Source organism: Antechinus flavipes, chromosome 2 (genome assembly GCF_016432865.1).
Source record: "Antechinus flavipes isolate AdamAnt ecotype Samford, QLD, Australia chromosome 2, AdamAnt_v2, whole genome shotgun sequence".
NCBI classification, from domain to species: domain Eukaryota; kingdom Metazoa; phylum Chordata; class Mammalia; order Dasyuromorphia; family Dasyuridae; genus Antechinus; species Antechinus flavipes.
The window spans coordinates 594389588-594412362 of NC_067399.1; the positions used below are offsets into that span (position 1 = coordinate 594389588).

General features: G+C 31.4%; 1 protein-coding gene across 1 annotated transcript in view; it reads left to right on the top strand.

Moving 5' to 3' along the window:
- ATRNL1 (attractin like 1) overlaps positions 1 to 22775 on the top strand; it is a 1270304-nt gene that overhangs the window by 200303 nt on the left and 1047226 nt on the right. The window contains exons 11-15 of the mRNA XM_051981495.1: positions 5398 to 5482; positions 10053 to 10261; positions 11857 to 11975; positions 19320 to 19452; positions 21011 to 21192. Of these exons, the coding sequence (XP_051837455.1) occupies positions 5398 to 5482; positions 10053 to 10261; positions 11857 to 11975; positions 19320 to 19452; positions 21011 to 21192 (728 nt within the window). The remainder of the gene's footprint in view (positions 1 to 5397; positions 5483 to 10052; positions 10262 to 11856; positions 11976 to 19319; positions 19453 to 21010; positions 21193 to 22775) is intronic.

Here is a 22775-nt window from a genome sequence, read left to right on the forward strand (position 1 = left end):
TGGTTATTGATATAGTCAATTATGCTAATAGTTTTCCTAATATTGAACCAGCCCTGCATTCCTGGTATAAATCCTACTTGGTCATAGTGTATTATCCTGGGGATGATTTTCTGTAATCTTTTTGCTAATATTTTATGTAAGATTTTAGCATCAATATTCATTAGGGAGATTGGTCTATAATTTTCTTTCTATGTTTTCAGCCTACCTGGTTTAGGTATCAGTACCATGTCTGTGTCATAAAAGGAGTTTGGTAGGACTCCTTCAATCCCTATTTTTTCAAATAGTTTATTTAGCATTGGAGTTAATTGTTCTTTAAATGTTTGGTAGAATTCACATGTAAATCCATCTGGTCCTGGGGATTTTTTCTTAGGGAGTTGATTGATAGTTTGTTCTATTTCTTTTTCTGAGATGGGACTGTTTAGGATATTTACTTCTTCCTCTGTTAGTTTGGGCAAGCTATATTTTTGGAGGTATTTTTCTATTTCATTTAAGTTGTCGAATTTATTGGCATAAAGTTGGGCAAAGTAACTCCTAATTATTGCTCTAATTTCCTCTTCGTTAGTGGCGAGTTCTTCCTTTTCATTTTTAAGACTAACAATTTGATTTTCCTCTTTCCTTTTTTAAATCAGATTTACTAAGGGTTTGTCTATTTTGTTGTTTTTTTCATAGAACCAACTCTTAGTTTTATTAATTAATTCAATAGTTTTTTTTACTTTCAATTTTATTGATCTCTCCTTTTATTTTTAGAATTTCAAGTTTAGTGTTTGACTGGGGGTTTTTAATTTGTTCCTTTTCTAGCATTTTTAGTTGCAAACCCAATTCATTGACCTTCTCTTTCTCTATTTTATACAAATAGGCCTCTAGAGATATGAAATTTCCCCTTATTACCGCTTTGGCTGCATCCCATACATTTTGGTATGATGTCTCATTATTATCGTTTTCTTGGGTGAAGTTATTAATTATGTCTATGATTTGCTGTTTCACCCAATCATTCTTTAGTATGAGATTATTTAGTTTCCAATTATTTTTTGGTCTACTTCCCCCTGGTTTTTTGTTGAATGTAATTTTCATTGCATCGTGGTCTGAAAAGGATGCATTCACTATTTCTGCCTTACTGCATTTGAGTTTGAGGTTTTTATGTCCTAATATATGGTCAATTTTTGTATAGGTTCCATGAACTGCTGAAAAGAAAGTGTATTCCTTTCTGTCTCCATTACATTTTCTCCAGAGATCTATCATATCTAACTTTTCTAGTATTCTATTTACCTCTTTGACTTCTTTCTTATTTATTTTGTGGTTTGATTTATCTAATTCTGAGAGTGCAAGGTTAAGATCTCCCACTATTATAGTTTTACTGTCTATTTCTTCTTGCAGCTCTCTTAATTTCTCTTTTAAGAATTTAGATGCTACACCACTTGGTGCATATATGTTTAATATAGATAGTGCTTCATTATCCATGCTACCCTTTAGCAAGATATAGTGCCCTTCCTTATCTCTTTTAATTAGATCAATTTTTGCTTTAGCTTGATCTGAGATCAGGATGGCTACCCCTGCTTTTTTGACTTCACCTGAAGCATAGTAGATTTTGCTCCAACCTTTTACCTTTAACCTGCATGTATCTCCCCACTTCAGGTGTGTTTCCTGTAAACAACATATTGTAGGATTCTGGCTTTTAATCCATTCTGCTAACCGCTTCCTCTTTATGGGGGAGTTTACCCCGTTCACATTTATGGTTAGAATGACCAATTCTGTATTACTTGCCATCTTGTTAACCCTGGTTTATGCTTTTCTCCCTTCTTTCCCCTTTCCCCCCTTCCCAGTATTAAGCTTGTGAGCACCACTTGCTTCTCACAGCTCTCCCTTTTTAGTATCCCTCCCCCCGCCTTAGAGTTCCTCCCCCTATCTTACCCCTTTCCCTCCCAGTTTCCGTATTCCCTTCCGCTTAGCTTATTCCTTCCCTTTTCACTTTTCCCTTCTCACTTTTCAATGAGGTGGGAGAAGTTTCACCATAGATTGAATATGTCTTAAGATTTTTCACTTAAAGCCAATTCTGAAGGCAGTAAGATACCCACTATATTCATCCCCCTCCATTCTTTCTCTCAGATATATTAGGTTTCCTATGCCTCTTCATGAGATGTACTACCCCCACTTTACCCTTTTACTGGTACAATGTCCTTTCCACATCAATTTCTAGAACAAGGTATACATGTATTCTTTATACATCTATATAGTCGAAATATAGTTCCCAAGATTAATCTTTACTTTTTTAGATTTCTCTTGAGTTCTATATTTGTAGATCAAACTTTTTGTTAAGTTCTGGCTTTTTCATCAGAAATAGATGAAATTCGCTTACTTCGTTGAATGTCCATCTTCTTCCCTGGAAAAAGATGCTCATTCTCGCTGGGTAAGTTATTTTTGGTTGCATACCAAGTTCCTTAGCCTTTCGGAATATCATATTCCAGGCCCTTCGATCTTTTAATGTGGATGCTGCCAGATCCTGGGTGATCCTTATTGTGGCTCCTTGATACTTGAATTGGGTTTTTCTAGCCGCTTGCAATATTTTTTCCTTCGTCTGATGGTTCTGGCATTTGGCCACTATATTCCTTGGTGTTTTGATTTTAGGATCCCTTTCAGTGGGTGATCGATGAATCCTTTCAATGTTTATTTTTTCCTCTGTTCCTATGACTTCTGGGCAGTTCTCTTTGATAATTTCCTGGAAAATAGTGTCCAGGCTCTTTTTTTCATCATGTTTTTCTGGAAGTCCAATGATTCTCAGATTGTCTCTCCTGGATCTGTTTTCCAGGTCTGTTGTCTTCCCCAGAAGGTATTTCACATTCTTTTCCATTGTTTGATTTTTTTGGATTTGCTTGACTGATTCTTCTTGTCTCCTCGAGTCATTCAATTCCAATTGTTCAATTCTGATTTTTAGTGAAGTATTTTCTTCACTCACTTTTTAAAAATCTTTTTCTAATTGTCCCATTGAGTTCTTTTGTTCTGTGGAATTTTTTTCCATTTCGCCAATTTTGTTTTCCAGTTCACCAATCCTATTTTTCAAGGATTTTACTTTTTTATCCACTCTCTCTTTAACTGACTTCTCCAGGCTCTTTTGCCAAGCCTCCCTCTCCTTTTCCCATTTTTCTTCTAGCTCCCTTGTGAGAGACTTTTTAATTACTTCTATGAGGTTCATCTGTGCTGAGGAACATATGATCTCCTCCTTTGGTGATTCACCTGGGGACTGTTTTTAGTCTCCTCAGGATTTAGAGTCTGCTCTCTATCTGTATAGAAGCTGTCAAGGGTTAAAGTCCTCTTCAGTTTCTTGCTCATTCTGTCTATTAATCAGAGACAAACTACCAAAGAAAAACAGAAAAAACTGGAGTCTTTCTTTGGGGGGGGGCTGGGTGTGTTACCGAGCTTCCTCTACAGACTGTGGGTGGCAGCAGTGAGTCACTAGCCCTACTGTGCTGCGCCTGCGCTCTGAGATCCCAGAGTGTGCTGAGACACTGTGGGGGGGAAGGGGGGGCAGCCAGGTCCTGAGAGACTCCAGCTGTTTTGGGTTGTATTCTTCAGTCCCGGTGTTTTTAGCTTCTCTGCTGGGCTGCTGACTTGCTGCTGGAGCAAAGTATCCAGTCCTGTAGCGAAGCTCTCCCCGCAGAGACAGCTGCGATCACTCCCCACCCCCTCTCCAGTCTGCTCCCGTGCTCTCACTGCCACTGCCCGCCACCTGCGCCCGATCTAAAACCATCCCAGCCCTCCAGTAAAGACAGACCTTTCTTGGCGAATCTCAAGGATGGCTTCTCTTGGTAACTATTTGTGGGTTTTTTTTCAGTCAAGCATTAATTCAGAGGCTTGTAATGAAATGGATAGTGAGAGAAAGCGTGGCGCTTATGCAGCTGTGTGCCTCCTCTCCGCCATCTTAACCAGAAGTCCTATTGTAGTCATATATCACAACTTGTTCAGCCATTCTCCAGTTGATGGACATCCCCTCAATTTCCAGTTCTTAGCCACCACAAAGAAGATTGTACAAATAGATTCTTTTCCTTTTTTATCTTATTGGCACACAAACCTAATAGTAGTATTACTGGATCAAAGGGTATGAATAGTTTAATAGCTCTTTGGACAATTTTAAGAGGAAATGTTCATAATATTTAAATCCTTAAAAATTTATTTATAAACTAAAACCATTCTCTTCATTATTTTTTACAGCACAATAATATTCCATCATAATCAATAAATCAAAAGATTTATTTAGCTCATGGACATCATCTCAATTCCTAATACTTTGCTACATAAAAAGAATTGTCACAAATGCTTTTGTAAATATTTTTTGTATTTTTCCCTTTTTAATTTATTTCTTTTGAATAAAGACCTAGTAGCAGTATTTCCGGATCAAAGAGCTATTTCCAGTGGATAACTCTTTAAGTTTTTCATGCATTTCTTGATCAAGTTCTCAGTAGTCTAACTTTGAATTTTGATGAAATTCTTGGACTTTGGGGTATAGTGAATTAGAAATTATTTATTCTTTTTACCACTATTATGTCCAGAGTTAAGTAAGAAGATAGGCAATTCACTGGTCTTATGTTTTTTAAGCAAAGTTTGGATTAATTATTCCTTATGGTAATTATGTAATTTGAGTGACTTTTGTCCTAAAATGTAGCCTGCATTGATTTTATTAAATGCTAGGGTCTGCCCATAGACATTTCTAAATATCTAAGTAAATGCATCATAGCAATCTATTGATAATATCACAAATAATTACAGATTTTTCCCAAAATGATTAAACCCAAGTGAATCTTCAAGTATTTCTTACAATTCTATTTTGAGTATAGAGTGAATAATAAATATTTTTCAGAATTATTTGATTTCTTACGTATGTACTTAACAAGTGGAAATCAGCCTTTTTTTTCCTCCTAGAAGGTATAAAGAACTATTATCTATCTATGAAAATATGTATGTATGTATATGTGAGTGTGTGACTGTGTTCATATGTTACAAAGAAGATTTACTACTTTCATCCTGGTACAGCTTTTCTAAAAGAAATTTCCTGTAAACATTACCCAGATAATTTTAACTTTTATGTTTTTGGTTAATAATTCCCTATCTTTTAATTTTTATTAGTTTTTCTAATATGTTTGTAGATATAAAATGATTATTTTATGAGAATCAAATTCCCTTATAAATATATCATTTGTGAAGTTGATTTACTTTTATTCATTTATTCATTTTTAGTATTTTAATTATAATTAGTTCATAGGAAAAATAATTATTATTAGGTAGCTGAGATAAGTTAGTCACTTTATTACTCATTGATTCATCTTTTAAAATTAGCATGACATTTAATTTAATTTTGTCATTAAGTAGTATTTATTCAGGAATATGCGTGTTCTTTTTTCATTGTAGCTTGTGATGAATGGAAAATTTTACCGAAACCCAATCTTCATAGAGATGTCAACAGATTTGGTCACTCAGCAGTCGTTGTTAATGGGTAAATGACAATTTACAACTTTTGAATTATAAAAGATTATTTGTACCTATGATGACTTTCAAGTTAAATATCAGTAATTGTATTCATCTGTGCCATCAATGTTCTGAAGTAGTGTGGAGTGGAGCATTTTTATTTTAGTTTACCTATATACATCTAAGTCATCTCATTCTTAATTCTTTTGGTTTAAAGTAATTTAGAGAGAGTTCAACAAAGGCTTTAAGAAGTAGGAATTGAAAAAGAGATGTGGAAGATGTCGTATGTGGATTTGATCTAATTTAGAATTATGGTTAGGATCCATCTGGGTGAATATCCTCTTTGAAAAAAAAAGATCTAGACTGATTTCTTCTCTCAGAGATGGATTTTAAGAAATAGGGCATTTTATAACACAATCTTACTTAACATCCAGATTTATAGAGTATATAGCGTCATTAGACTTGTGTTCTAATCCTCATCTTGCTGCTGAATAGTTGGGTCATTATGGTCAAGACACCTCATTCTATGGGTCATGTTGTTGTTGTTGAGTTTCTTCATTTTTGAAATAAAGTAGATGATCTGTAAGAGTCCAAAGGGGACCTAGATGGTGTGGTGAGTAGAGAGCTGGACCAGGAGTCAAGAAAACCTGAGTTTAAATATGGTTAAACTTACTAACTTTATGACCCTGGGGAAGTCACTTAACTCTGTTTGCCTCAGTTTCCTCATCTGTAAAATGAGCTGAAAAAGGAAATGTTAATTACTTTTATTATCTTTGCCAAGAAAACCGCAATTGATGTCATGAGAGTCAGACATGACTGAAACAACAACAGCAACAATGAGCCCTTAAGGTCTAACATTCTATTTTTTTGTTTGTTGAAAATTGTGATTACTCTGAATTGAGCATGTTTGTTATCTAATGCAGTCAGTAACTTTTTACCTGTTTAGGTCCATAAAATTATATGTAATAATGATGTTATTTTGGGGAATTCAGTTTGATATATGTGTAATTGCTTACAGTGTACAAAGATAAAAGATACATAGTATTAACCAAATGTGTCTACAGTCTAATGAGAGAAGGAAATAGAACATGTAAAGAGATAAGTGTGAGACAAGTAAAAATGTGATAAGAACAGAAACAACTGCCAAAACAAGCTATACTAGGAAAATTAGAGCATATTTCATCTTAGAAAACCAGGACATATTTTATAGAGAAAGCCTCTGAGTGAGGCTAGATAATATACCTAGATGAAAAGAACTATTAGTTCATTACTCTTATAATTCATCCCAATGCTGTCAATATCTATTAGATGCTTACCATGTACATCACAGAATTCCAGATACCTACAGCTGGGAAGTCCATTGCACTGAAAAAGAGTCCTGGCATGAAGGAAGAGAAATTGTATTTTGGCGTGCCTTGACCACCATCACCCCCACCCAGATATTTTTTTAAATGAATTGTATCTTATAGTCTTGCCTCTTATGCTTGTAAATTTAATATCTTGAATTCAGTGATATAATTTTCTTTTATGTTTATTCCTGTTAAATTCCAACTTATTTTTCTAGGCTATTGAAATCTTTGAGAATATTTATTAATGTCATTTGACATGCTTCCTATCCTTTTACCTTTGTACCATTTATAAATTTAATAATGTGCTTTCTTTTTTATGCAAGTCTCTGAAAAAAAAATTAAGTAGTAGGTACCCAACTGAGGATCTTCACTAGTACCTATTTTGATATCAACCCATAGTATCTTCACCTTTTCCCTAGTATTCAGTTTCAAATCTCCCTGCACTATTTTTAGCACACATTTCTCCAACTTTTCCAAAAAAAGGTAGCTTGAGATAATTTGTAAAAATGTTTTTTTTTTTTTTGGCTAAAAATAAATTACTTTATAATATTCTTCAGTCTATCAGTTTAGTGATTCAAAAAATTAAGGTACTTTACCATGATCTATTCTTGATGGGATTATGCTAGACTTTTGGAATCATTGCATCATTTTATAGTTGTGTAATAGCATTCCATTAATAGTGTGTTCTAGAATTGTACCAGAATTGAAGTCAAATCCACTGGTTTGGAGATGTCACATTTTGCAGACTCTGTTTTCTTTTTTTTTTTCTACATTATGCTCATTAAGATCCCTACCTACTCAGTCATCTTCATTCTCTCCCTCTCTTTGCCTACAAAGACATTTATGTCTTCCCATCTTTCCCTTCCTTTGATCCATCCATCTCTGATAACTCTCACTACTTTTTCCTTCTTTCATGCCTAAAATCCTTGAGAAAGCCATTGACAGTTGATGCTTCCAGTTTTCTCCTTTCACTTTTCTAACTTTGCAATTTGGAAGCAGACCCTATCATTCAAATGAAACTTTTTTTTCAAATTCAGTAGTAATTTTTCAATTTCTAACTCTTTTTATGCCTCATATTTGTTGTCTTTTTTGTAGCCTTTGACACTGTAGATCACGTTCTTCTTCTTGATAATCTCTTTATGCTTTTCTCCTGGTTCTCCTCCTTCCTGTTTGGCCATTTCTCAATGGTTTTTGCTAGATTGTCATCCAGTTTACACATGATAATTATGTGTTTTCCCTAAATCTCTGTCCTGAACCCTCTCCTTTCTCCTTCTTTAGTTGATAATCTCATGAATTCCCATAGATTCAATTATCATTTCATGCAAATGATAATCAGACCTTTTTAATTAGTCAAATTTTTTCCTACATAGAGTCTTACATTATCCCCTTTTTTTGGACTTCTGAAACTTAATATATTCAAAACATCTCATTCTCTTTTTTCTAAAAACTCATTTATTCCTAAATTTCTTTATTAATGACAAAAGCACCACTATTCTTTCAGTTACCTAACTTATAACCTAAATGTCATTTTAAATTCTCACTTTCTTTTATTCTCTCCCTATCCTCACCCACATGCACTCTGTTGCTCAATACTGTCAGTTATGCTTTTGGAACAATTCTTCTATAAGTCCTTCTCTTACTAGCATCATCCTGGTTCAGGCCCTTATTATTTCATGCCTGGACTATTTCAGTAGCCTGCTGATTGACATCCTTCCTTCAAATTTCCCCCCACTCCAGTTCATCTTTCACATAGCTATCAAAATGATCTTCCTAAAGCATAAGCTTAACCATGTTGCCCCCATATTTTAAAAAACTCCACTGCCTTTGTATTATTTCAAGTAACATGTGAAATTCTTTTTGACTTTTAAAGTCCTTTAAGATCTGACTCTTCCTTACCTTCAGGTAAATTAAGAATTCCAGAATTCTTATACCTTATTGACCTTCCCATACTTGATGATCTAGTGACATAGGTTTCCTTGTTGTTCCACTTACATTTTGTAAGACTCCTTTCATATTTCTAGGAATATGATAAAATGGCCTTTTAATATTGGGATAAAGTAAATTGAGGGTGCTGATTACTATAGAATATGTTCAATTTTGTAAATATTTGTTAAGTGCCAACTGCTGTAAAAGAATTATACTAAATACTGTGATACAAATACAAAAAAAAATCAATCCTTTCCTTTAGGAAATTTGAAGATTCTGCCTACATGGATCAGAAAATCAGTTATTTGGAGTAGGAAGAGAGGATAAAGGAATGCTTCTTTGAGAAGATGATTTCTAAACTGATTCTTGAAGGAAAGATAAAGATTCTGTGAGCTTAATATGAAGAGGGAACCTTTTCCATGCATGAGGAATAACTCATGAAAATCCATTAAAGTATGAGGCAGAATGGCAAGACAACATTTAGTAGTTCAGTTTAAAAAGTACATAGAACAAATGAAAGTGAATAATGTAAGATAAGAAGGGAAGGTAGGATGGAATAATTTTCTATAGGTTACTTACATGAACTTGATTCTAGAGATAATAAGGAGCTATTATCTATCAGATAATCTCTGCTTTTTCTTAATCCTACCCATTTAATAATTCTTTTTATTAGAAAAAATTGAAAATAGAACATTTTTGAGACATGAAAGACTTTTCTGACTTGTATAATGTAACTCAATTTGATTATGGTAAAAACAACAGAAATGCCATAACTGCAGATTGAAATTGCGGGTTTTAGATGTTTGAGGTTTAAATGGTTCAAATTTTGTTATTTTGTAAAAGAAAAAGATAATGTAAATAATCTTCATTTAATTTCTTTCATTTAATTTCTGTCTTTGCTCTTAGTACCATATGAACTTAGAAAGAACTCTCAAAAAAGAAAGTATAAAGTTTCTTTTTCTAGTTGACAAATCTTTTTCTTAAGACTCTCAAATAACTGAAGGAAATATTGTATTATATTTTTTCCCCAAGAAGTGTGGTTTCCAGTATCTTTATTTCTTCTTTTATACCTTAGTATTGATATTTATTGTATAGGAGTTTTATTGATTTCTTATATTACAGTAGATTTTGTGGAATACATCTCATTTTACCTGAAAGGTATTAGGCTATTTAATTGTGGGATCCAAATGGCATTTTAAAATCAGATAAAGAAAAAAGGAAGTTCTGATGAGTAGAGAACTGTTCAAAGAAATATAAAATGCTAAATTGGACGTTTTCCCTAATGCCATTTCCCTAAGATGTCTTTTTCTTTTTTTCCTCTAGTTCTATGTATATATTTGGGGGATTTTCTAGTGTCCTCCTTAATGATATCTTAGTGTATAAGCCTCCAAATTGCAAGGCTTTCAGAGATGAAGAACTCTGTAAAAATGCTGGTCCAGGGATAAAATGTCTTTGGAACAAGAATAACTGTGAATCATGGGAAGCTGGACATCATAATAATATTCTAAGAGCAAAATGCTCTGCCAAAACTGGTAAGTTAATTCTTTTTCTCAGTTCAATTTCTTTTTCCTACCAGTAACTGTAAAATTACTGTAAAATATTATAATGATGCTTTTGAATAGCAGAAAACATATGAAATACTCTTAATAATCTAATTAAATAGCTTTTGACAGATGCATATATAGAATTATTCAATGCTTAACTTTCACAGCAAATTTTTAAACAATATAATTATCTGAATTTCACATTTTTACTAGAAATCCATTGTATTTTCTACATAAAATGTATTTTATTATACAATTTTAAATGCTTTAAAATGTGTATTCTGTCTATGACTCTAAGAATTATTGTGACCTAGTTTGTATTTCAATGATTTTTTTTTCTGAATGTTTTCTTAGGAAGGAAATGAATTTGCAAAGTTAATAAGATTTGATGACTGATGGAAGAAACAATATTTTCACTTATTGAATAATTAGCATTCTTAGTTTAGCTTTGGTCTAATAAAATGACCTATGCGTATAGGAAATCAAGAAAGAGAAAGTAGGTGGTAGAATAAGGTGAAAATAATATTCCTGAAACCCAGGGAGGTGAGAGTAGTCACCAGAATCAGATACTATAAAATGGTTAGTAAATATAACACTTGAAAAAAGACCACTAAATATAAGAATAAATGTCCCTGGTAATCTTTGAGGGAATGAGAAACTAATGAGTTGTAGGAAGACTATTAAATAGTAAGAGTGCGTGTAGACTGCTCATTCTTGGAATGTAGTAGTGAATGGGAAAGGGATAAAGAATGATATTTTGAAGGTGTTATAAATTCACAGGATCATTTTTTTTTTTTAGGATAAAGGATACATGGCCATATTAGCAGTCATCATGGAAAGATATAGTGGATAGGAAAAGATGAAACAATTCATGTAGAAATCTCTTGAAAAAGAAGAAAGGAGATTAGATTATGGGCACAAGTGGCAGAGTTAGTCTTGATAAGAAGAAAGACTAGCTTATACTCTTATACTTGATCAAAGGAAGGAGCAAATGGGTAAAGATGAAAAAGGCTTTGAGATATAAAGAGAGATGAAGAAACTTCATTATTGGCTATAACTTTCATAGTAAAATTGTAAGTGAAATTTTCTGTAATGGGAGAGGAAGTTTTTTCCTGAGTAAAAAGGAAAAAAAGTTTTAGATAGCCATTGGGGGAATGTTATGGGAAGCAAAGTATGGTATAAGAAATAACTCACAGATCAACTAAAGAGGTGAAGATTTATTATAGGTAAGATAACAAATTTGTTTTAGAAACATCTGAATGTTTGAGGCTGTCTTCTTTTCAAAACAAAAAAGTCATTATCCTGTTAAATAGATGATCAAATTGAAATCCATAAGAACTGTCTTTATTACCTGAAAAGTTGTCCAAGATTGGATGTTTTCAAATCTTTAGTCTTGATGAAGGAATTTAGGTAGACTGGGTGAGGCAGCTTAATAAGCTTTAGTATATTAAATTGAAGGTCATATTTATAATCAAAAAGTGTCTCATAAAATCCTAAGCAGCTATTACAAATTTGTGAATTCAAAAGTGTGACATTTTATCTTTCATCCTAATGTTTTGCTTTGTCTCCCATTTGTATTATAGTTGCCACTGATGACAGATGTTACAGATATGCAGATTGTGCCAGCTGTACTGCCAATACAAATGGATGCCAGTGGTGTGATGACAAGAAGTGCATTTCAGCAAACAGTAACTGCAGTATGGTTAGTATTTATGGATACATGGTTCTGTAATCAAGGTTGTGGCTTTATTAGCTCAAAACTTAGAGGTTCCAATAAATGGTAGATTATATATCAAGAATATGTGAAAATATGTACTTTATCACTTCTTTCAACAGTGTAACTTCAATGAGTGAAAAATGAAAAAAAAAACAACTTTCTGACTTTGCTTATTTTCTTAGGTTTTTGACTGTTTCCTTCTTTGTCTTTATAATTTTCAAGTGATAGATTATTTATCATAAAATAATGTTTAAAAAATTTCTAACTCCTAGAATCATTTACATTTTTTGTTTAAATATAGTAACCATATGTGTGAAAAACTCCCTTGTAAAATATTTAAGATAGATTCTCACTTTCAAACTGTAATTTCAATTCACAAAGAAGTTTTGATTTGGTGGTAACCAGCAAGAAAGGTGGTGTGCTTGTTTCATAAGTTTTTTGCCCAATTTGTTAGTCAGTAAGCATTTATTAAAGGCTTACTATTTTTGATGTACTGTTCTAAACACTAGGGAACACAAATTCCTATACAATACAAAATAAAAAATACAAAACATTAGGCAAAAGAGGTCAAACGTGAATATATTTACAAGTAATATATATGTATACATATGTATTTACACAAAGGTATATATATATATATATATGTATTTATATATGTACAAATACATTTAAATCTTGGAGGGAGTATTCCAACAATTTATATGTGAGAAGAGAGTGGGGAAGAGATTAATAAAACTTTCATGCAGAAATGTGGAATTGAATTTTGAAAGAAGCTAGAGAGGGAAACAAGAAGGAAAAACATTATGCATGAGTGACAGCCAGTGAAAGGCATGGAGTTGAGAGATGGAACAGCATATTTGAGGAATATCAATCAGATAAATTCCACTGTATCACAAAGTATATGGAGAGGAATAAAGCATAAGACTGGAAAGCAGGAAGCAGCCAGGTTATGAATGCATTTAAAAGGTAAACAAAGGATTTTATATTTGATACTAGAAGTAATTAGGAGCCACTAGAGTTTTTGATGGGTGATGACATGGTCAAAGATATTCTTTTTTTTTTTTTCAAAGATATTCTTTAGAATGATCACTTTAATATCTGTGGGGGATGGATTAGAGACTTGAGGTGAGGAGACCAACTTCGAGACTATTGAAATAGTTGAGGCAAAAGGTGATTAAAAACCTCTGGTAATGCAATGGCAATGTCAGTTGAGAGAGAGGAGCACATGTAAGTGTTTCTGCAAATGTACAATCCACAGGACTTGGCAACATATGAGGTATGACGATGAAAGAGAAGTTGAGGTTGATGCCTAGATTGCAAGCTTGACTGACTGGCATTAATAGGGAAGTTAGGAATAGAGGAGGATTTGGGGGGAATCATGACTAATTCAGCTGTGGACATATTGGGGGATATTCAATTTGAGATGTCTAGTAGAGAGTTAATGATGTGAGATTGGAAGTAAGGAGAGAGGTCAGAAGTAGATCAGTAGATCTAAGAATACTCTGAAGAGAGATTATAATTGAAAGCATGGGAGCTGATGAGAGCCTCAAGAGACATGGAATAGGAAGAGATAAGGGCTCATTATAGAACCCTGGAGCACACCCATGAGAAGTGAAGGACGATCAAACAGAGGAGATTAAGGAGTGGTCAGATGGATAGGAGGAGAATCTGAAGAGAGCAATCCTGAGATTGTTCATCTCAAAATCCTCAAAATCGTCAAAATCCTGAGAGAAGAGACTATCAGGAGAAGAACAGTGTTATTTAAAGTGCCTAAGGCTGGAGGGAAGTCAAGAAGTATAAGAATTGAAAAAAAAATAGCAATTAAGAAATCATTAACAGCTATTTGAATGATGAAGTTTCAAGGCAGACATCAGAAGATTTAGGAGAGGGACAGAAGAGGAGCTTCAAAAGGGAGGAAAGATTTAAGACAATAACTAGCAGGGATTTTGGAATCAAGTGAGGCTTTCTTAAGGTTGGAGGATATATGGATTTTTTTAAGTTTGTAGGAAAGTAGCCAGTAAACAGAGAGAAACTGAAGATAATTGAGAAAGTGGGATTGTTAGAGCGGTGTAATCTGCTACAAAAGATAGGATGGAATGGAATCTTTGGTGCATATGGAAGAGTTTGCCTTAGCAAAGAAAAAGTTTACTTTCCAATATTTAGCATAAAGGCTGGCATTCAGTAGATGATTAATAAATGTTTGTTTACTTGTTTACTGACAATTTCTTAGTCATACAAGATATGGAGTGCTTGATTAATTTCGATCTATTTCAAGAAAGTATGAGCCGGAGTTCTCAGTTAAGAAATGTAAAGGAGAGCAGGGAAATGCTAGTAAATATTTATCAACTGATTTCCCAAAATTGTATAAATGACATACTTTTAAAGTTTAATTTGCATTATTCATGCTTTCTCCATCCAGAAATGTGGACAAGCAATAAGAAAGTAAATTAAGCCATGATTTTAGTGTTTGGCAATTTCTGAGATGTAAATGCTCACCTTGAAAATTTAACAATTTGCTTTCAGACCCTTTCGTCTGGTTTTAGCACACTCTTGGGGGAGATTCAAAGAAGAAAGAGATTTGATGTAACTACTGTGGCAATTGGGATAGGAAACTCACTAGAGGAGTTAAAGCATTGCCTTGCTACAGAAGGGATCAATTGAGATAAGATTATGCAAATCCACAGTAGACCCACAAATTGTGACTGGACTTTGTTTCATTCAGCAACATCTGAATAAGAATGGATGTGAAGGTAGCAAGTAATAAAAGATTGACATTTAATAAGACATGATCAATGATTAGATAAAGGGGCAAAGAACCCATTATATGTAGAGGACAAAGTAGAGTTGTTGGTTCATCAAGGGATTAAGAGAGGGAGAATAACTAGCATAGGGATGATAAACCGCAAAAGAACTGAGGCATGAAAGAATTAAAAGTCCCAACAAGGATAAAAAAAAAAAAAAGACTAGGGAAAGAAAGAATGAAAAAAATTATAAATATAAGATTAAGGAGTATCAGAATTGATGAATATAGAATTGGAACACTTATAAGTAATGTCATGACCACTTCTTTAACTGAATAATGATCAATATAATGCAAATTATATTGTCTTATCCACTAATAACTTGATGTATAATCTTATATTTTAATTCAATCTATCCTCGTACATGCCATCTAAAACTTTTTTGATAAGAATCTTCAGTGAATGTAAGATGTAACAATACTATGCTATTATATGTTCTTATGAGTAGTTCACACAGATTCTTTGTATGATCATTTATCATGATATGGTGATAAACATTTTTAACTTTTGAAATACATTGAATGTGGGTGATAGGCAGCAAAAAGGACATTTCCTCTGTGGTAATATTGCTACCCTCAAAATATCATCCATGCATGTAGAGATAAAAAGGTTATTTTATTGGATAAAGAAAATAATGTATTAAAGAAAGAACACAGTCTCACCTGTGATGTTCATAACTATAGACAAGTGACTTAAATCTGCTGAATTGATGTTTTTTACTCATATGATAGCGATAATATCTATAGTGTATACCTTACTAGGCTGACATTAAGATCTTTTATTTTTATAGTTTTTTTATAAATATATAAATATATATGTGCATATATATTTATTTTAAACTTAAATATAAAGCACCAAAAGGAAAAAAAAATGCCTTGTGCACAGCAGAATATGGGAAGACTCAAAATATAAAGCTATAAATTTCCATTTCAAGAAATCCTATATAATAATACTATACATAGTGTTCAGAGCTATCCTTCTTTTCTTTGCTTCCTTGTAGGTTTTCTTTTGTTCTTTGCTATGCATGTTTTATTTTATTTTTCTCCTTCCACACAAGCATGTTAAACATGTATGCTTATGTATGTACACACATATACAACACACATGCATATGCATAGATATCTAATCATACATACACACAAACATCCATGAAACATGTATGTAACAATGTAGTATGCTTATTTCCACGTGTCCTCTGTTTTTCTAAAGGTAATTATCATTTTCCTTCATAAGTCCAAGTCTTTCCATGTTTTTCTAAATCTAAATTCTAAATCATTATTTCCTACACCACTGCAATATATTGTCTAATTATTTAAATATCTAATTATTATATTGTCTAATTATTTAAATAGTCCAAAACATCATTTATTAATGTAGCTGATATAAACTGTAGTTTCCCTATTTTTCCTTTTTGATTAAATATATTTTAGCTTTAACTTTGAGATCACAGTGACTACCCCTGCTTTTTAATGTAATAAATTCTATTCGTGATCTTTATTTCATTTTTATATATGTCTCATTTTTATAACATTTCCTGAAAGCAATATATTGTTGAGTTCAAATTTTTTAAAACTTTTTTTTTGAGTTTTTTTTTTTTTTGGGGGGGGGTTTCTTTATTTTTTAAGGTAGTTGAGTTTAAATGACTTGCCCAGAATCACACAGCTAGTAAGTGTCAGATGTCTGAGGCTGGATTTGAACTCAGATCCTCTTGATTCCAGGACCAGTGCTTTATCCACTGGACCATCTATCTGCCCCTTGAGTTCAAATTTTTAATTATACTATCTATTTCCATTCTGTGGGTTAAGCGATTCAATTCACATTGAGTGCTATAATTGTTCATTTTCCTCTTTTCTATTTTCTTTATTATCCTTCTCACCCTTTTCCTATTCCTCCTGACTCTGCTACCTGATATCTTATCCTCCTATTATCTATCCCCACCTTCAAGGATCCTTTACTTTTATTTCAATTTATCTTAGCCCTTGGCCCCTTTGTTTCTATCTGAATTTAGAATTTGTTTTATAACTTTCCAAATGTACGTATACTATATGTATCTCATTAGATATAGAATCATAGAGGTTATGTAATTGAAACCTTTTATTTTTACAAATGAACAACTTAAGGCACAGAGAGAAATGCCAACATTATATATCTATATCTATATCTACATATATAAGTAACATGTATATTGTATAATATATATATATTTTAAATGGCAGAGCAAGAAATTTGAAACCAAATCATCAAACCCTAAATCAGGTACTCTTTTCACTGCAGTTTATGTAAAACACTTGTAGATTATATGTTATCTATATTTGTTATTGGTTAAAAATAATTAAGCATTAGAGAATTTGAACAAATGATAAAAATATTTAATTTACATATTTTATTGTTTTGACTTGAAAAACAACATAATCATATTGAACAAAAGAAATTAAGCATTTTTCCCCCCAAGGTAAAGATTGTTGGAAGAAAAACAAATAAAAGAAAATATAGTCAAGAGAAACTATCTGAGAAAATGGGAAAATATTTCTTCTTTTTATCTTATACAACATGGTTATCTTTTAGCTTTCTTATTATATGCTAAAATAATATTAATAATAGTATAATAATAATAGCATAAAATAGTATCCAGAACCTGAAAAAGCAAACTTGAAGGCTTTTGAGTGATAATAAATAGTACTTTTGATTCTGTAGATTTGTATGTAATTTAAATTTTAGACCATATATCTTATAGCTATTAGGTTCTTCAGTTCTGTTGAAATTATAATTTTAATGTTACTTGACTATATTTTAAAAATACAAATTAGCTTTTAAAAGACTTTTATTTAAATTCAGTTAATGAGATTTCCAACAAGTAATGTGGAGACTAGAGTTAAGGAAAATAAGAATTGGGAATAAGGGGATACAATTTGGAACAGTATTAGAAAAAAAATTTGCCAGCAAGTTTCTCTTTAAGCATTATTGGATTATCTTGAGGTTATTTTTCTTGGAAATTGCCATTAAATTAAGGTACACACATACATATTATGTATATGTATATGTTATATAATCTTTAAGTTATATATTTATATAAACACTATCAAGGATTCATTTTGGAAATGGTCTTTTTGTTTCAAGATTTTGTTTTTGATAATATTGTTAATGTTAATAAGTGAACAATTATTTTGGAATAGTATAAGAGAGTATAAGGTATTCACTTGTATTTTATATTTCGTTGAATTGTATTCTTTAGGCTATTGTCAGGATATCTGATGACTAAATTGAACCAAATGTTAAAGTACAGAAAAGGACTCTTAGATTTTTATTGTGAAATCTATGCAAGTACATATGATTTTGTTATTTTACCACATTAAAAAAGGACAAGTTATATATTCTGTGCTATAATGATCTAAATATATTGTTTGCCTCTCAGGTAATTTCATCTTGAACTTATAATTAAATATGTATGAATACATATTGAGTATATAAATATAATTGGTGTTTTTGGAGTCTTTTTATTAATGAGCATCTGGTTCATTGGTTCAATAAAAACATCAAGTATGTTTCAAAAGAACATTCAGTTTTCTTCATCATTAATTATATTGGTCCTGTCAATGAAAAATATAGTCACAACAATTATACTGATTTAGGATCTAACAATTAAAAACTATTAACTATGTTTTCATTAATTAAGAGTAGTAAGTGAATTTAGACAATGAATGTGTTAGAGTAACACATTCTAGTGTATCTAGAATAATAACATGCTGTTACTCTGTTTTATAATCTAACATGTTGTTTTGGCATTTTAAAATACTTTTTAATATGTACTTTAAAGTTACCAGATAATTCAGATGAATTTTTGAAATGAGCCATTGAATGTTAAAACTGAATTAGTGTATTTGGGTGAAAAACATAGATAAAAAGAAAAGAGTAAAGGAAATAGCATATAACATTTGCAGTTATGGAAAAGACCAATGACTTTGAATCATTGAAAGAGAAGGATATGATAAATGAAAGAACTATGAACACATCATCTCACAGAAACAAAAGAAGGATTGACTCTCTGGATGAACAGAATGGTCAATCAGTACCAAATACAAAGAAGAAGGTAAGGAGAGTAAGAGCTGAGATTTTTATCAGTGACATTGAAGAGAATTGTTTCAGTCCAGTGGGTTGAAAGGGAGTAAGAAAGATGGAAGTTAGAAGATAAAGGTTGAGGAGCTAGTGATTGGTGAAGACAAAGACAAGAAGAATAGATTTTTTTCTAGAAGTTGGACAATGAAAAGAGGAAAGAGAGAATACTTTTAGTATAGAAATTAATATGGTAAAAATGCTTTATGATGTGCAACAGCTCAATATGTTTATATTTTGATATGCTTCCTTGAATTAGTTACTTTAGATTTATTTTTGTTAAATTATCTATTTAGACAATGTTAAATGATATTTAGTGTCTAAACAATTGTGATTTTTGGAATTATGGGTATTGAATAATTTTAAAGAAATATCAATTTTTAGAAAAAATAATTTGGTATATCTTTTTATTTTCTAGTCAGTCAAAAACTTCACCAAATGTCATGTCAAAAATGAACAGATCTGTAATAAACTGACCAGCTGTAAGAGTTGTTCATTAAATTTGAACTGCCAGTGGGATCAACGACAGCAAGAATGCCAGGCTTTACCAGGTAACAATGTTAGAATTTTGTCACTGGTCTTGATGATAAGTCTGCTTGTTAGAACCATTAAACTAATATCTATTAAAATAAAAATATAATTTTTTTCTAAAAATAAAAGTGGTTTTCTTGTTTCTCAATATTAAGATATCATAGTAATGACCCTTACGAATTTTGTTATAATAATTGGCAAAAGAAAATTTATCTTTTTAATACACATACATATATATGCAAATAACTGGAATTCCATAGATTGATATAGCAAAAAAACTTTAAAACATTGCATTACTCCCGCCATCTTAGACTACTCTTACACATCACAGAATGTATAGTAAATGCTACATAAAGTTTTTATGAGACCCTTAATAACACATATTCAAGTTCATTTAAGTTAAACATTTTAAAGATCCTACTTCTATATTCTGCTAGCATTGTAGGAACAAATCTTCATAGATGAACTGAATGTATTTCTGTCTTTCATAGTGTTGCACATCAAAGGGAGATATTGGGGATATGACATATATAAATAAATATAATACATGTGAAATGTCAAAAGATTAAAGAAGTCATATATATTATTGCAAATATGAAATGGGACTGCCCTACTTTCTTTGGAAATTAAGCTACTTTTAATTTCCTCTCTCTTAAATTCTTCTCTGTTTTTGAAAATAGAATATCGTTTTTCTCTTTCTTTCTTTCTGTCTCTCCATACGTATTATATGCATTCATAGAGGCATACATACAAAATCTCCAATCTGTAGCCAAAGTCTTACTAATTTTTATCTTGATATCCCTCCTTTATTTCCTCTGCTCTCCACTTAGCCCCTACCTATTACAGATTTTCATGTTTTCAGGTTTGAATTCTTACAAATATTCTTTTGATTTATCTTTCTGCCTCAAGTTTTCCCCTCATCTAGTACATTCTCTAAAAATCAGACTGCTACTGTTGGATTAGATTGAACCACTTTTGTTGATAGACCATGAGTTACTAAATTAAAAGCCCTGTTGAAGTAAAAATCAAGATCATAATTTTAGCTTCTTTACCAAATGAAAATAGAAAAAAGACAGTTAATAGTTATGATTTTTAATACCAAGAGTGAGTATATCAACAGAACATTAGAAAAAAAGAATAATGGGCTGAATGTAAACATAGTAATGAAACTATTGTTATAAATCTGTTAGAGTAGAATTCCTTTAGAATGATTTCAACTTTTCTGGCTTAGAAGTATGAACATAAATAGGAATCCAATAGTGACTTTTTTGGCATGTAACTGATTATACAGATAAATTCTGTGATTTGCTTGGACTTCCATAAAGAATACATAGATACCGAAGCTAGTGCTGAAGTCATATTAATAAAATTTTTAGAGGCAGTATATATCATATCCATTTTGTAATGGTGAAACAGATTTTGATCACCATGTCATTCTACTTTTAATATTCTCTTTCAATAAAGAAATTATATTGGAGATTAGAATATTTTCAAGAATTTTATTGGGAATGAAAAATAATTGAAAAAATAAAACTTCTATTTTAAATATTCAAATTAAGCATGGATTTTCCTCCTTAGCTCATCTTTGTGGAGAGGGATGGAATCATATTGGAGATGCATGCCTTCGGATAAATTCCAGCAAAGAAAACTATGACAATGCTAAACTTTATTGCTACAGCCTGAGTGGAAATCTTGCTTCACTAACAAGCTCAAAAGAAGTAGAATTTGTTTTGGATGAAATACAAAAGTATACACAACAGGTATTTTAAGTATCTGTGATTATATTTTTTGCTTATAAACTCAGAGTTTTTCAACTATTACCCTAAAATACTCAGGTTTTTAAATTACTTTTTTCCTCACAAATTTTTGTAAATACATTTGATATTGATTACAACATTAGAAGGAAAAGATTCTGTTTTTGTGGTTGTGATAAATTTCTACAAATTACTATTGTCTTTTTGAAGTTAAACTTCACATTGCCTATCCTTTCAATACGTTATATTGGAATAAAAATGGTTGTTTTCAGAAAACCATTGGAGAAAAAGTTGAAATTATAAAATTATGTTGAAGGTTATTGAAACATTTGGTACCAAAGAATATAGTTGTATAGAGAAGTCAGTTATAGACTTCCTATGTAGAAGAGATTTGTTTTTAGGGGGAAAAAATCAAACAAGTTCTATTGGATTAATAGTATATTTCATATATTTCAAGTGAGCAGTGAGAGTAAATAGCAAGTAATTCTGTAAATGAGAGGGGCTCTGATATCTTTTTCAATTCCTGATTTATGATTTTATGATCACAATCTAAAACTCATTTCATTTATGATATAATATAGCTTTAGAAAACTCACATATAAGTATGTGTATAGATACTATGCATATTGTATGTGTGTATTATTTCTCACATAACATAGAGCTTTACAAAAAGTAAACATTTCATAAAAGTTTATTCAACACATAAATGAATGGCAGATTTCTTTTACTAACATTTCTCCTTCATGTAATATAATTGGTATTTCATGTGAGCATATCAGAATGCTAAGTGAAGGACACTTTGGCCTGTAAAAACTAGTTCTGGATTTTAAAAAGATAATACATCATGAAGTGGAAAATTTCTGTACAGATAATTAAAAGATGTAGTAGGAAAGATACTAGTGATATTGGGCAAATTCTTATTAATACTTATTTATAAATCATATAATTTGTAAATACTTAGAGCTGAATTCAATCAGATTAACTTTAAAGTTGTATTTTTCCCTTTCCACCCATACCAACATCAGAGAATTATGACATTTTTGGATTTCAAACACTTCCAAAGCAAAAACTGAGAAGTGTTCATCAAATCAGAGTATGACTTATCCATATCTTATACATTTCTATCTAGAAATATACATTTTAGTAGTCAGAGTTATTTTTTTCTTCTTTTTCAGTTGGAACAATAATTTATTAAAACTACAAAATGACTGCAGAACATATACGAAAGTTGCAAATTATTCATTTTGCAGAAATTCTTACTTCCCTTACTTTAACATAGAGCTGCTAATACTTGGAGTTTGGTAATTTTAAAATTTCAAAGGGAAAGAATCAGAAATTGTTCTAATAATGTTTTTCCTTTAAATGTACTAATGTTTTAAAACTTGGATATACTTGATTTAAGCTAATGCTATCCATTTGCTTGTATAAATTGATAAAATATTTAAAATTGCATACTACATCATGCTGTGCACCCTTGGATGTACAATAGAATTTGTTTTACACTGGCTTATGAATTTATAGACAGACTAAAAAGGCAATTATGAATAGTAATTAACATTTATATAAACATAACAGTTGATTTGCAAAGC